The sequence below is a fragment of the Manis pentadactyla genome, chromosome 3 (assembly GCF_030020395.1).
Source record: "Manis pentadactyla isolate mManPen7 chromosome 3, mManPen7.hap1, whole genome shotgun sequence".
Lineage (NCBI taxonomy): Eukaryota > Metazoa > Chordata > Mammalia > Pholidota > Manidae > Manis > Manis pentadactyla.
This window is the reverse complement of record NC_080021.1, coordinates 1,416,660-1,430,451: the sequence shown is the minus strand read 5'-3', so window position 1 is coordinate 1,430,451 and position 13,792 is coordinate 1,416,660. Positions and strand designations below refer to the sequence as shown.

General features: G+C 52.5%; 1 protein-coding gene across 1 annotated transcript in view; it reads left to right on the top strand.

The window, feature by feature from the left end:
* The window catches only part of COL22A1 (collagen type XXII alpha 1 chain), a 237,705-nt gene that overhangs the window by 73,387 nt on the left and 150,526 nt on the right, over positions 1–13,792 (top strand). The window contains exon 12 of the mRNA XM_057497641.1: positions 2,908–2,946. Coding sequence (XP_057353624.1) covers positions 2,908–2,946 — 39 coding nt within the window. The remainder of the gene's footprint in view (positions 1–2,907; positions 2,947–13,792) is intronic.

Here is a 13,792-nt window from a genome sequence, read left to right as displayed (position 1 = left end):
CCCTGAGCACGCGTGTCAGCCGGGAGTTGCTGACCATCTAGTGCGCACTGGGACTGAGCCCCGCGCCCCCCGCGGCATGAATGCCAAGCTCACGGGCGGGCGTGGGTGTGGCCCCAGCGGGCTGCTCTGCTCCTGTCCCCACCCTCCTGCCCTCCGGGTCTGTGCTTCCAATTTGGCAGCTATGACTTCCTAAACTGGTCATTTTTCACATCAAAAAGGACACATGCTTTTCTCTCTACCAGGAGTGACTTTACCACCTGTTCACCCTTATTCCCCCTCACCTCCCCTTTCTGCCTGGCCCACGTGTTCTCACCAGTCAACAGTGTGTGGTTCTCCGGGGTAGCTTTCCGAGGCCAGGTCTGAGTCACACACAACCTCTGTGCTGCCACGTCGCCAGCTTCCTCGGGATATGCCTACCTCCTGCGTGTAGGTAGGAAGCACCTGTTCTGGGCAAGATCACATGGAGTAAGAAGAGGTGTGAACACGTAAGAGCACTTACTGTGTGCCTGGCTCTGTCATGCGCTGCACAGATTTCAGGCATGTCAGCCTCACGTCACCTTGGTGACCTGAGTCTAGTGAAACACCCATCTTTCTCATATGCAGAGAATAAAAAGCAGGCCACAGGAAGTGCCTGTGCTGAGCACAGGTGTCCAGCTTAAGAGGAAGTCTGCAAAGGAGCTGTTAGAATTCTATTCAAAGAATGAAAGGAAACCATTCTTTTCTTAAAGAAGTAAAGGAAGATATCATGACAGTATCCCATCAAATGCAGCATATAAATAAAGAGATAGAAATTGTTAAAGAGGAACCAAAGGGAAATTCTAGAGTTTAAAATTGTAGTAACTGAAATGGGAATGAAAATCAGCAGAGACCTAACAGCTGTTTGAACGGGGTAGAGAAAGATCCCACCGTCTTGAAAATAGATCAATAGAGGTTATGTGTGATCAGAAGAATGGAGAGGAAACACTAACAGCGCCTCAGAGGAACGTGGGCACCCACAGGGTGCACCCTAATGGGAATGCCAGAAGGAGAGGAGGGAGAGCAGAGCGTCCAGGGAGACAGTGGCTGAAGACATCCCCTTGGCGAGAAACAGTGACCTGCACATTCAGGAAGCTCAGCGAACTCCAGTCAAGATGAACACAGACATCCATCCTCAGAAACATTATAGCAAAAATGCTAAAAGAAAGAGAGAAAATTTTGAAAGCAGCAAGAGAAAGAAATGACTCATCATGTACAAGGAAACCCCAAAAAGATTATTATCTGACTTATCAGAAATAAATGAGGCCGGCATGCAGGGGGATGGTGAATGGAAAGTAATAATTATACAATGAGTTATTGAGTATTTAACAAATATGTATAATAATAGCCCCAAAATGGGGGAAGAGGGAATAGAGCTATATAGGAGTATGTCTATATCTCTCACTGCAAGTAAGTCACTTCAAATCTGAAGTAGGTCCTGTTAAGGTAAGATTCATATAGTAAACCTAAGAGCAATCTCTAAGAAAATAATTCAAAATTATACAGTGAAAAAACCATTAAAGATATTAAAATGTTGCAGTAATAAACAATGCAAAAAAAAGCAGTAAAGGAGGACTAAAGGAACAAAAAAGACAGGAGATGGGAAACAAAAAATAAAATGGCATATGTAAACTGATTGTATCAATAATAATGTTACATGTGAGTGTATTAAGTCCATTAAAAAGAGGATTTTCAGATGGGACATAAAGGAAGATGCAACTATAGGAAACACACTTTAGATTCAAACATGCAGAAGGATTGCAAGTAAAAGAATATGTATTTTCTGAAAACAGAAAACAGAAAAAATTGGACTGAGTATGTGAATTTCAGACAAAGTAGACTTTAAAACCAAAAATAAATAGAAATAAGGGACATTTTATGCTGTTAGAAGTGTCAATCCTTCAAAAATATGTAACGATTATAAACATAGGTGTACCTAACAATAAGACCCCAAAATACACAGCGAAAAACTAACAGATAATTCGGGGGCAATGGTTAGAGGCCTCAGTACCTTATTTTCAATAACAGGATGGTGCAGAAATTGGAACCCTCATAATGTGGCTGGTGTAAAATGGTACAGCTGCTTTGGAAAACAGCCTGGAAGTCCTTAAAAACTGAAACATAGAATTACCATATGACCTAGCAATTCCTTATATATATATACGTACATCCAAAAGAAAACATATGGTCATGTAAAAACTTGTATGCAATGTTCATAGCAGCATTATTTATAAAAAACAAGAAGTAGGAACAAATGTCCATCACTGGATGAATGGGTAAACAGAATGTGTTCCGTGCATGCAGTGGCATCTTATTCTGCAATAAAATGAAGTATTAATAATGTATGACATGGAAAACACTTTGCTAATAAAACACTGGCTGTGAAGCCCATCATAAAAGCATACACACTGTATGATTTCCATGATATAAGATGCCTAGGAGAGGCAAATCTGTGGAGACAGAAAATAGGTTAGGTTTGCCTAGGGTGGGAGGGGCTGCAGAGAGGGACCACCAGTGGGCGTGGGGCTCTTGTTTGGTGACAAAAACGTTCTGAAGTTGATGGTGGTGATGGCTGCACAGCTCTGCACATATACTCACATGCATTGAACTGTGCTCCTTAAACAGGTGAATTACACAGATGTGGATTATATCTCAATAAAGCTGATAAGCAAAAAAGAAGAGTACCATGGTAGTGAGTTGTTGAGAAAATTAAACGGGATGATATAAGAATTAACACTCAATAAATAATAGTTGCCGTTTCTTTGAGGGGCTCCTTGGCAGAGCTGCCGGGGAAACAGCCCAGGGTTCGGGCCCCAGGGTGCTGCCCGCGGTGTGCCGCAAGGACGCAGAGAAGCTCCGCAGTGATGCTTTGTCTCCGCTTTCCTTTCCTAGGGCCGAGGGTCTTCTGTCCAAGGAGGAAAGGGTGAGAAGGTAAGCGTCTCCCTTTTATCACACTCCTTCGAGGGCTGCGGAGCAGGGTGGGGGTGCGCGGGATTGGGAGGGCCGTGTGCTGCGAGGGTGCTGCCTGGTAAGCCTCTGTGGCAGAGAGGAGGTCTCCTGGCGAGCGCCCAGCCCGCGCCCCCTTCCCTGCCTGGGCCGCTGCAGCACACACAGTGTTCAGGGCTCCCGGGCCCCATGAGAACGTGAGCGCAAACCAGAGGGGGACGCGGAGGGAGGCATTTATTTAGGATGTGGGTGGCTCACAGTGCCCAGAGGAGAGGGCACCTAAAGGCCCTCCTAGGAAGTGGGATACAGGGCTGCACAAGTGGTTTGAGGACCAGCATGCAGGGCATTAAATATCAAAACACGTTCAGGCCGTGTTTGCAGTGTAGGAAGGCACTGAAGAGTCTGTGTGTGGTCAGACATGCTGAGATTGTTCAGATAGCATGCGCCAGCCAGAGGGGAGACGGGAGAGACCAGAGGAACTGGGGGCATTGTTGCCGAAGTTTCAAGGGGAGACGACGAGGGACAGAGCTGTGAGCGGCGAGAGGAAGGGAGGGCGCAGTGAGGGAGGCCTGCAAACGCTCTCCCCAGATATGAATGTTGCCCCATCTTTGGCCTTCATCATAACATCCATGAGGCCAATAGACCCTGGGAACTAGGGCGTTCCTTCGGAGGAGGAAAGCTTTCTTAAGATGCTAGCCCATGAGAGAAATAAAAGGCAGAGAGTCGTTGCCATTTTGTGCTCACTCCAGCTGTTAAAATATATCTCCCATTTCCCAGGAGAGACGTTGAAGGCTTTATAACATACATTTATGCTGATTATTTCACTGGTGGCCTGGCACCTGTAGACTCAGTGCTGTGCTGTTAGACCCCGGAGGCTGTCACTGCTCATAGGGGGCTCCCGCCAACCCCTTGCATAGGGCTGGCTGTGAGAACCGGGCGCCACTCCGTTAAATTACTGGGGAACAGCTTTCACATGGCCAGTCTGTTCTCTCCCTGTCCTTTTATTGAGAGAGTACTTTCATGTCTAGAGATTTACTCTAAGGAGATAAATCAAGGACACGCACAAGGGCACAGCCGTGAGTTTTATTCAGTGTAATCTACAAGCAAGACTGGAAACAACCTAAATGCCATGTAGTGGGCAAAGGGTAAAATAAGTTATTGTACAGCTAAATAATGCAACAGAATTCAGGGATGCAAAGGTACATTTAGAAGAATAATTAAGGACCTAGAAAATGAAGATAATATTTTGTTAATTTTCAAAACACACCCAGGTGTGTGTGTGTGTGTGTGTGTGTGTGTGAGAGAGAGAGAGAGAGAGAGAGAGAATTTCTGGAGGCAGAACCCCATGAGTAGCCACAGTTGTCTGTGAAGGACACAGTTGTGAGGGTATTTATTTTCTCCCTTATCTTCCTCTGTATTTTCATTTATTCCAGAATAAATGGAATTCTCTTTCATGCCTGTTATAAGCACAGGCACGCAGTAACCACTGCTCACAAATACAAAGCACTTGAGAGACAGCGTGACGCACAGTGTCCCAGAGCCTTGTACCAGGCAGGCCTGTCCAGTCGACCCTGGCTCTCTAGCTCTGCCCTCATGTCCAGTCTGGGTCTCCCAACACCCAAAATGGGCTGATGCAGCCACCTTCCATGACTGCAGTGCCTGGAACCTCGGCGCTCAAATTTGGCAGCTGCTTTCATAGTTTCTAGCATGTGCGGTCCCTGCAGGTCCAGAACCAGAGCACGGGGTGGTAACAGGATGCCCACATGTTCCCTGGTGTCAGGACTGGGGGCGCTGGACCCTTGAAGTCAGGGCACTTGGTCTCGGTGGTGCTCGCTGGGTTGCACCAGCACGCAAGTCCCGCACCAGCCTGTCCTCCCACCAACGTGCTGCCCTTCCCGTGTGTGGGTGTCACCAGGCAGGAACTGACAGGCCTCCTTCCTCCCATGAGCAGGGGGAGCAACTCTGCCCCATCCACACTGTTTGAGCTCAAGGTGGGCAGCTCAAGATTCAGACAGCCCGGGGGCATCTCCCTAGTGCCTGAATTTCTGCCTGTAGTGTCACAATTGGGACCTGACACTGTGGGTCCCAGCGTAGCCAGGGAGACCTCACCCACTGGGTGCTGGTAGGAGACATGGGCTCCATCCTCAGTTGACATTCTCTCGCAGCTGGGCATTTTGAGCACAGTCTGAATCTAGGTTCATGCCACATAGTAGCTGTGCGATTCGGGGCGAGTCGCCTCCCTCTCTGGGCCTGTGCTGCCTCATCTGTGAAACACTGCGCAGGGACTGGGTGATGCACAGCACATCGCAGTCAGCGGCTCTAAGGCTTGGTGGTCAGCCACCCCCAGTCTGGGCCCTGGGGCTCTCTTCCATGGCTCAGGGTCTCTGCCTCCTCTCCCAGGACGGGGCAGGGCCAGGGTAGGTCAGGGGGACCGACAGATTGCATGGAGCGGAGAAGGCCCTGGTGACCAGCACACTTGGACAGAGCCCCCTGCACTGGCCTCTTTCCTGAGTGTTCTCTGCAGAGTGATTGCAGAGTGCCGGGGGATTGGAAGGACTGCAGGCCGAGGGGTCCGGCGACCATGTCGCTCGGGTGCTGGCTGTGCCCTTGTGTTTGGGGTGTTGGAATCACCCAGTGTGGTGATGAGCACCGGCCTCTGAGGGCCAGGTGCTGCGCAAGGTGTCTGTGCCCCACACGGTGTCTCAGCTCTAAGGCTCTGCTCCAGGGAAGGCCCGCTAGGCCCATTCACAGATGAGAACACAGCTGAGAGGTCCAGTGACCTGCCCACGGTCACACAGTCAGGAACACGACTGGGAAACACAGTCACTGGTCAGTACTGAAATGAAGGCAAGCTGGGGGGCTGAGTGACGCACCTTTCCCCGGAAGTTTGGGTGGTGCCGTGTTCCTGGGCTGTCTGTGCCCCTCGTCTTGGAGGCTAGCCTCCTCTCTGGTGCCTGTTCCAGCCCACGTTCGCCACAGGATCTTGGGGTAAGTCTCCCTCGGTGTTTGAGTGTCCGTGAAATCGGGCTCAGGTAAAGGGGGATGGCAGCCCACAGCCCCAGGCCTGGGGCATGGCAGGGGGAGGGAGGGCGGGCCCTCCTCAGAGAGCCTGGGAGGCAGCTGGCATTGAATGCCGGCCAGTGGGTGAGTGAACGGATGGGCGCCCGGGGCCAGGGGACGCTCGGCTCAGGACGGGGGTCGCAGACTCCGCAGTCGGGCAGCCCAGCTTCAGACTCTGGCCCCACTTGGCGTTGACCCTGTGTCTGTCCTCGGGCTGCCCTGAGCCTCAGCCCCCCTTCCTGTAGAAGGGGGACAGGTGTTCCTGCCATGGAAGGTGGCTGGGTGGACCAGAGCAAGAGGCAGACGGCAGGCCCCCCGAAGCTGTGACGCTACTGTTCTGGTTATGATGCCCTTCGGGGTGAGGAGGGCGAGGAGGGCTGGTGGCCGCTGCTCTGGGCGGGTTCGGAGAGCTCGGGGGGAGTCAGGGAGCACGGGGAGGGGTGCTGACCTCCATGCCCCTCCCGCCCTTGGTTCTTCCATGGGGAGAGAATTAATAAGTGCGGTGCGGATGCTGGCATAAGGGTGCCTTGGGTGGGCACTGAGCCGGTCTGTACTCCACGGGGATGAGGTCTGCAGAATCAACTGGACCGGGAGCCACTCGGGTAGAAAGATTTACAAACAACAAAACAAGGCCCAAATGTGCATTCTCCGGTGAGCTTCCTTCTGGGGCATCCTAAGGGTCGCGCTCTGGGTACCGGTCTGCAGCGGATGAGCCTGCAGACCCCGGGGTGGTCGCGCCTTCCTGGGCCCACAGCGCCCTCTGATGCCTGGAAGCCAGAGCGCCCTCGCCAGGCGTCCCCTGCAGGGCTCCTGCCCAGTGTGACGTTGGGGAGGTCTCTGCACCTCCCAGCTGTCTTCTTTTCCTCAGAAACTAGCATCTGGCAGGAGGGAGGGCAAAGCGAGCCTTGGCCTTGTGCCCCGATGATGGAAAGCATGTCTGGGGAGTTGGCAGAACTGGTTCGGACCCCAGCTCTGCGGGGGCTGGGGGATCTTCAGTTAGCGTCTCTCTGAGCCTCGGCTGTGTCATGTGTGATGTGGGACCATTGGTGCCCACCCCCCAGAACTGTCGTGGGGCTTACAGGAGGTCAGTAGTGCTTGTGAGCATGTCTGGCTTTGTCTCTGGTACCTGGTAGGTGCATATAAAAAAGTGTCCTTGGTCTTTATTCCTTTCCTTGACCTGCTAGAAGTTAATGCTACAATCCGTGACAGAGTGATGTACATGTCTCTTCAGCAGACAGCATCCAGATGCCTAGTGTGTCGGGGGGAGTGCTGGCTTCCCAGAGCTCTCAGAGCTAGGCTGGGTCTCTGGTCCCCAATACAGTGGAGGAGGCACGTACCCACATTCCTGGCAGGCAGCTGTCTTTTCAAGTGGATTCTAATCACTGACCCTTAAGCAGGTCGAGTTGTGCCAGCTCTATCCCACGTGGTGTCACGTGTGCAGAGGGAGGCAGCACTGTCAGGAGACGCTGCATAGGCTGCAGGATGTTGTGGATGGAGGAGTGGAGACTGGTCGCATCAGCAGAGCGTTGTGTCTCCTAGGATCCTCGGTGCGGCACTGCTGGGGGAGCTTAGAAATTACCCTGAGAAACAGCTGGGGAATCATCAGAAGAAGCACAGCTCAGGTGAAGGGAAAGCAGGAGCAGGACCACAAGCTACCCTGTTCTTTATAAGGACTCTTAACAACTGCAGCAACAGACGGGCACAACCTCGCGGGAAATCGCCTTCCATCAGCTAGACGGACATCAGAGAACTTAGGAAGGCCTTTTAGCATGGAGAGATCTAGGCAACAGCATGCAAACGGAGCTGTAAGATGGGGAGCCCAGGTGTGCTCACACATAAGATGTGTGTGCCGTGCAAACCACCAGCACATGGGGGCTGTGAGGTCTGGGATACTGTGTATGTCTTGTTAATTGCTTTTCATGGTGTCTCAACATTAGTTTATCTGTAAACACTTAACCAAAGACTAGATCTTAATCTTAATATAATGAAAATCTTTTCAAATATAGTATTGTCTTGCCAATGGGTTTCAGCCCCGGACAAGTTCACTATGGATTCAGTGAGATGGAAAAACGACAACAGAACATTCTTGGGGTGAAAGGGTTATACCCACAGTGGCAGGTCAGTCACTAGAATCCCGTCCACTCAGAGCGAGTCTGCGTGCAGCAAGCCGGTCTCTGCCTCTGGGCCTCTCTGTCCCCAGCCATCTCAGTCCTGCAGCCATGCAGCCATGCCACTGTGTCCCCCAGAGCCCTGGGCGGAGCTCTTTATATAGAGTCAATAGTAACGTATTGCCCACACATGTGTAGCAAGCCAGCCGACCAAGGCCAGGTGAGAATCCTGGCTACAGGAACCTTCACTTTATCCACAAGCATATTCATAATTGTTTATGTGCGAAATCCAAAAGCAGTATGATTTTGGAGGGAAGAGCCCTCTGTCCCGGTGTGGGGGTTTGCTGACTACCGGGTGGTGTAGTGGCTGGTGGGTCCACATGGCAGGACGTGGCTAAGGATCAGGCTATGGCAGCCCAGCACTGCCTCTGTCCTGTCGTATAACCTTGGAAAAGTCATTACAAGGCTCGGTGCCTCAGTTTCCTCACCTGCTCATGGAAGATAATAGAAACAACTCTATGCTCTCCTGAGGTTGAAGTGAGTGTAAACGAGGATTCCCAGGACGACCTTGACAGGTACCTGGTAAATAATGATTTCAGAAAGCTGTGGCAGGGACGGGGTCTAAGCCTTCAGGGCCCTGGGTTCCCTGAGCGTGACGATTCTCTACGTTTCTCAAACCAGGTGAACTCAGTACTCCTGCTGACAAGTCTGGAGAGAGGTGTCCTTTCCCCCTGGCCGGAGGCTGTGAGAGCCTTGAATCCGGCACCCATTCTGCTGCCACGGAGTGAGCCGGTTAGGGCCAGTGACGGTGACAGAGGGCCAGCCAGGAATGAGTCCTTGTATGTCCCGTTGCCGAGCGAAGTCAGGGCCACCTAAGCCACATCTCCAACGGCTCAGATACTTGAGGCAATGCATTTCCTACCGGTGTTTTTCGTCTCCCTTGTGAAGAACAGCTGGTCTTAATATTACAGTGAGAGTCAGACTGGGGTGCAGACCTGTGGGCAGAGGCTGGACTAGACCAGGGCGTGCAGGTGCGCTGGTCTGGCTGCCAAGGAGACCCAGCCTCCCTGGAGCGATGCAGGGCAGGGGAGGGAGGGGGTTTCATGGCCCCTCGTGGAGTCCGGACCACCCCACACAGATGGTGAGAGCCCGTGAAAACCCCGGGAGACGGAGCTGGGCAAAGGCGTCCCATAAAGCCACGCTTGGTTCGGCAACTTGGTGCTCCGCACATAGTGAAGGGGGAGAAACCCAAATAGCCACCAAAAATGCTTTCTTCGGCATTTTCACAGAAATCCATATGGCGATGAATGCAACTTCCCGAGGATTTTGTGCTCAGATTTCACAGTGAGCTGCCCCAGAAAAAAAATGAGCAAATATGAGAAACTCATCTGTGTTTTATTGGTCTGGCTGCCCCAGTAGCAGACAGAATTTTAGGTCAAGTGAACATCGGCTCCCCGCCTTTTGTGATTTTCTCCCATCATTACCAGGACAAGCGTGGCTGTGGGGGAAGAGACGTGAGCTGGACAAAGGGCGGCAGCCGTGCTCACCGCCAGGTGCTGTCTTCTCGAAAATTCAACCGAGTGTCCTGAAGAGGACCCAGGGCCGGGGGCACTTCTGACGTCATCACGGGGGCGTCCTGGCGGGGGGGCTCACTGTGAAGCTAAGCAAGTAAGGGACCGACTGGAAGGTGCAGGAAAGAGAGCCCAAGGCTGCCACGAGGAGATCAAGGAGGTTGCCAGGGAGCCAGATTCTTAGCCGGCATGCGGGGGCCTGGTCCCCGGGTCTGAAAAAGTGGATTCTGCACACGTTTATTCCAAACCAGGTGCCCGACGAGCCGGGGCTCCTATTCTCTGATGATGTGAAGCTGAAAGAAGCCGGCTCCTCCGTGCTGCTGGGAACCAGAAGCGCCCAGCCTCCTGGGAAGGGTGCACAGTCACTGTCCGGGTGGGTCGGGGGCCTGGAATTCCCCGGCTCCACAAGTCTTCCTTTGACTGAAACGTGCCATCCCGTCTGGAGCTTAGAAGTACACGTGAACGTGTGTTTGATTTAAATGCTGCTGTTGTCACAGTGTCCTCTACCGACACCACCCAGCCGCCCCTGCTGTTTGGCAGAGAGGCCCCCGTGTTTGGAGTAAGCTTCCTGCCTGCTGGGCTGCGGCGCCAGGTGACCTTTCCCGCGTATTTCTCTCCTGCTGACGTTGGGTTCATATTTCCCAGGGCCCTCCCTGGATATTTCTGCCTCCCCATCACTGATTCCTCCTTGCACGTCCACCATCCCCTCTGCTGGTGAAGTCCTTCAAAGCATCAAGCATGGAGCAGGTGGTTCCCTGGCCGCTGTCTTACTCGCACCTCCCAGTGGGTGCAGGCGGAAGGCATCATTAGGCCGGTGTCCTGGGAAAGACCGCTGAGACTTAGGAAAGCAGCCACACTCTTTGCCTTGTTCTGAATCATAACAACACATAACTGCCCATTGAGGGACAGGCACTGTGCTAGACGACCAGAGAGGGGAGACATGAGCTTTGGAGTATGATTAATTCAACCATCTGAGAGTAGAGGTGGTGGGGGCAGGGGTGATGAGGATTTTCTAGAAAAAGTTGCCCCAGCCACTGCACAGCCAGTAGGGCAGAGCCAGCAGTAGCCAGACATACCTTGTGCCATCCACACTGTAAGAGCATGCCCTGCCCACCTGAGCTCGTTCTTTGGTGCCTTTCAAAGCCATGCTGAATTTGAAGTTGTGCAATGAGAAGGTCTTGTGCAGGTGGAAAGGGCTGTGGAGGTAGGTGGGCAATGAAGACAGGACTCTGCTGTTTGGGGGTTTTGTCTGGAGCCTTCTTCCAGAGCAGTGACCAGGAAAGGTCTCCAGAAACCATAGATGCTTCTGCAGATCAGGGGCTTCTGGTATAAGTGGAATCCGTGGCATAGGAAGGGGTCATGGGCACACTTATTTCACTGGTCTTTCTGAAAGGGTGGGATGATGGGGGCACTAACAATAGAGGCCGTGCAGAATTCAGTGCTCAGCACTTGGTGAGCTTATCCGCAGCAGTACAGTGACTCTGTCTCGGAGACGGTGCTGCGCAGTAGAAAGAATCATGATTTTTTATTGACATCTTTATACATGCCCGGCTGTTCAGTTTACAAGTGGGAGCCTCCCGCAGCCCCTGGAAAGAAACTGGGGCAGGCTCCAGGTCTCGGTGGGGGGTGGGGGGTGAGCGGGGCCGAGCCCACACCTGTCCCACTCCAGGCCCTGCTCTGACCGCTGCACTGGCCAGTGCCGGGTCCCTGCCCTTCCCCGAAAGTGATGCTCCTGATTGGGAATCCTTGGCCCTCAAAAGCCGTGTCCCTCCTGGGAACCAACTCATTTTCTGTAATGACCGCATTATCGGGCGTCTGAGCCATGAAATGCCAATTATACGTGTGTGCTTGTATGTGTGAAGCTTCTAAGAGACATTCAGGCCACTTGAGTCTAGCCTTGGGCCCCTTTCTCTCCGTTCACGGCTGGCTGACTCCGCGCCCCCATCTCCTCTTCTTAGCCTGTGCGTTAATGTGCATTACTCATGGTTATTGAGTTGGATAACTGTGGTTGAGTGCGATCTATTTTTAAAATAATTAAAGGGTTTAGGCTAAAATAAGATTAGCCACTTCTGATAGCCTTGTAGTTTGAGACCGACATGCTGAGAGAATAAATCAAGGTGCCGCAGCCCCTGTCCGTGGTGCTGAAGGACATGTGGGAAAAGTTTGGGGTTCGGGGGATCTCACAGCCCCTGGCAGAGCTGGAATAGGAAAATCTGCACTTTCCCTGGCACTCAGGCACTTGCCCAGCCTGAAGGACCCGTCAAAGGACCAAGGGCTTCACGTGAGGGGGTGAGAGCGTTTGTGGGGAGGGCGATCGCTGGGCAGAGGGACCAGGAGGGCACGGGTCGGCTAAAGGCTCGGACCCTCCACAGACTGGCTGGGTTCAGACCAGGCCCGTCCCGGCTGTGTGACACCTCGAAGCTGTTCTCTGACGCTTGCATTCCTCATCTATTAATTGGCAACTGTAATATGCTCACCTCAGAGGGTCGCTAATGAGATGAGCAAATGAAAATAAATAACTTATATTTGTACCAAGTGCTCGTAAATGCTACGTATAACTACCATTGCTCCAGCAAAGTATTCCATTCTTTATATGCCAAATAACGTTTTCTGCACCCTCGGCATCCTGAGGTCTGATCCCCAGAGGCGGCCGAGAGCTGGGAGTGTCAGACCCCCCGCCTCCCCTGGGACTTCTGTAACCCCGAGGCCTCGGGAAGCCTGGAGGGTGTCAGCTGGCCCGGGTGGGCCCACACAGACGCACGCGGTGGGTCTTTTCCTCTCTTCAGTTCATCTCAAATAATTCACAGAGCACCTGAGAATAATAACAGTACCTGGTGTTTATAAATAATACTATGCCAGGCCCCACACACACATTTAGTTTTGAGGTAAATATTGTCCTCATTTTACAAGTCTATTAACTGTGTGACCAGGAGTGAGTGAGTTTCTCTTGCCGTGTGGCTGAGCCAGTGTGGATAAAATGAGAGTTCCTGTGGCCAGGATTCTCACCTGGCCCTCGTTGGCTGGCTCACTACACACGTGTGGGCAATGTGTTGTTATTGACTCTGTATAAAGAGCTCCACCCGGTGCTCTGGGTGACACGGTGGGGGGGCTGCATGGTTGCAGGAGAGCAGAGCAGAGGCTGGAGTGGTGGCAGTGCCGAGGACAGAGGCCCGGAGAACAGCTGTGCGGGACGACTGTGCAGAGAGACCCCGAGGATGGCTGTGTGGGACAGCTGTGCAGGCAGAGGCCCAAAGGATGGCTGTGCAGACAGAGGGGCCCAGAGGGTGGCTGTGAGGACAGAGGGGCCCAAAGGATGGCTGTGTGGTATAGCTGTGCAGGCAGAGGGGCCCAGAGGATGGCTGTGCAGGCAGAGAGGCCCAGAGGACGAATATGAGGACAGAGGGGCCCAGAGGCAGAGACCGGCTTGCTGCATGCAGACTTGCTCTGAGTGGATAGGACTCTAGTGACTGACCTGCCACCGTAGGAATAAAGTTGGATATAAACCCTTTCACCCCAGGAATGTTCCATTGTCATTCCTCAGTCTCATTGAATCCAGAGTGAACTTGCCTGGGGCTGAAACCCACCAGTAGGAGAGTACTTAACTGTCAGCTCCTTAGTTGCACGTGTCCCCTTTGTGAAGCACCCCATGCTGGACATGGCCAACTCCAGGCCAGCTCCCGTCCCTCTCCACTCCCTTCTTCCTTCTCAAGAGAACAAACAACAGGCCTTCATTATTAGTTTATAGTCTACGAACTATGTTCACATTCACTTTCTCATCTGAAAGCAGCGTGCGCCTGTGCCCCTCTTACTTACAAAGGATGAACCTGTGGCTCAGAGAGGGTGAGTGACTTCCTAACGGGAAGCAGGCAGCCCAGGGCCATAGCTTTCTCTTTGCAAGGCCTCTGTGCGCAATGGTGAGTGTGGCTGCAGGACTGGGGAGGTGTGTCACAGGGACATGGTGGTGTTCTGTGATGTCAAGTCTAGGTGACACTAAAGCAGTATCTGGGCCAGGATGACTTTTTCTTGAGACACAATTTTCTTAAGAGCAGAAACCATCTAATGAAATGCCTGCATCTCATGATGACTTGAAAG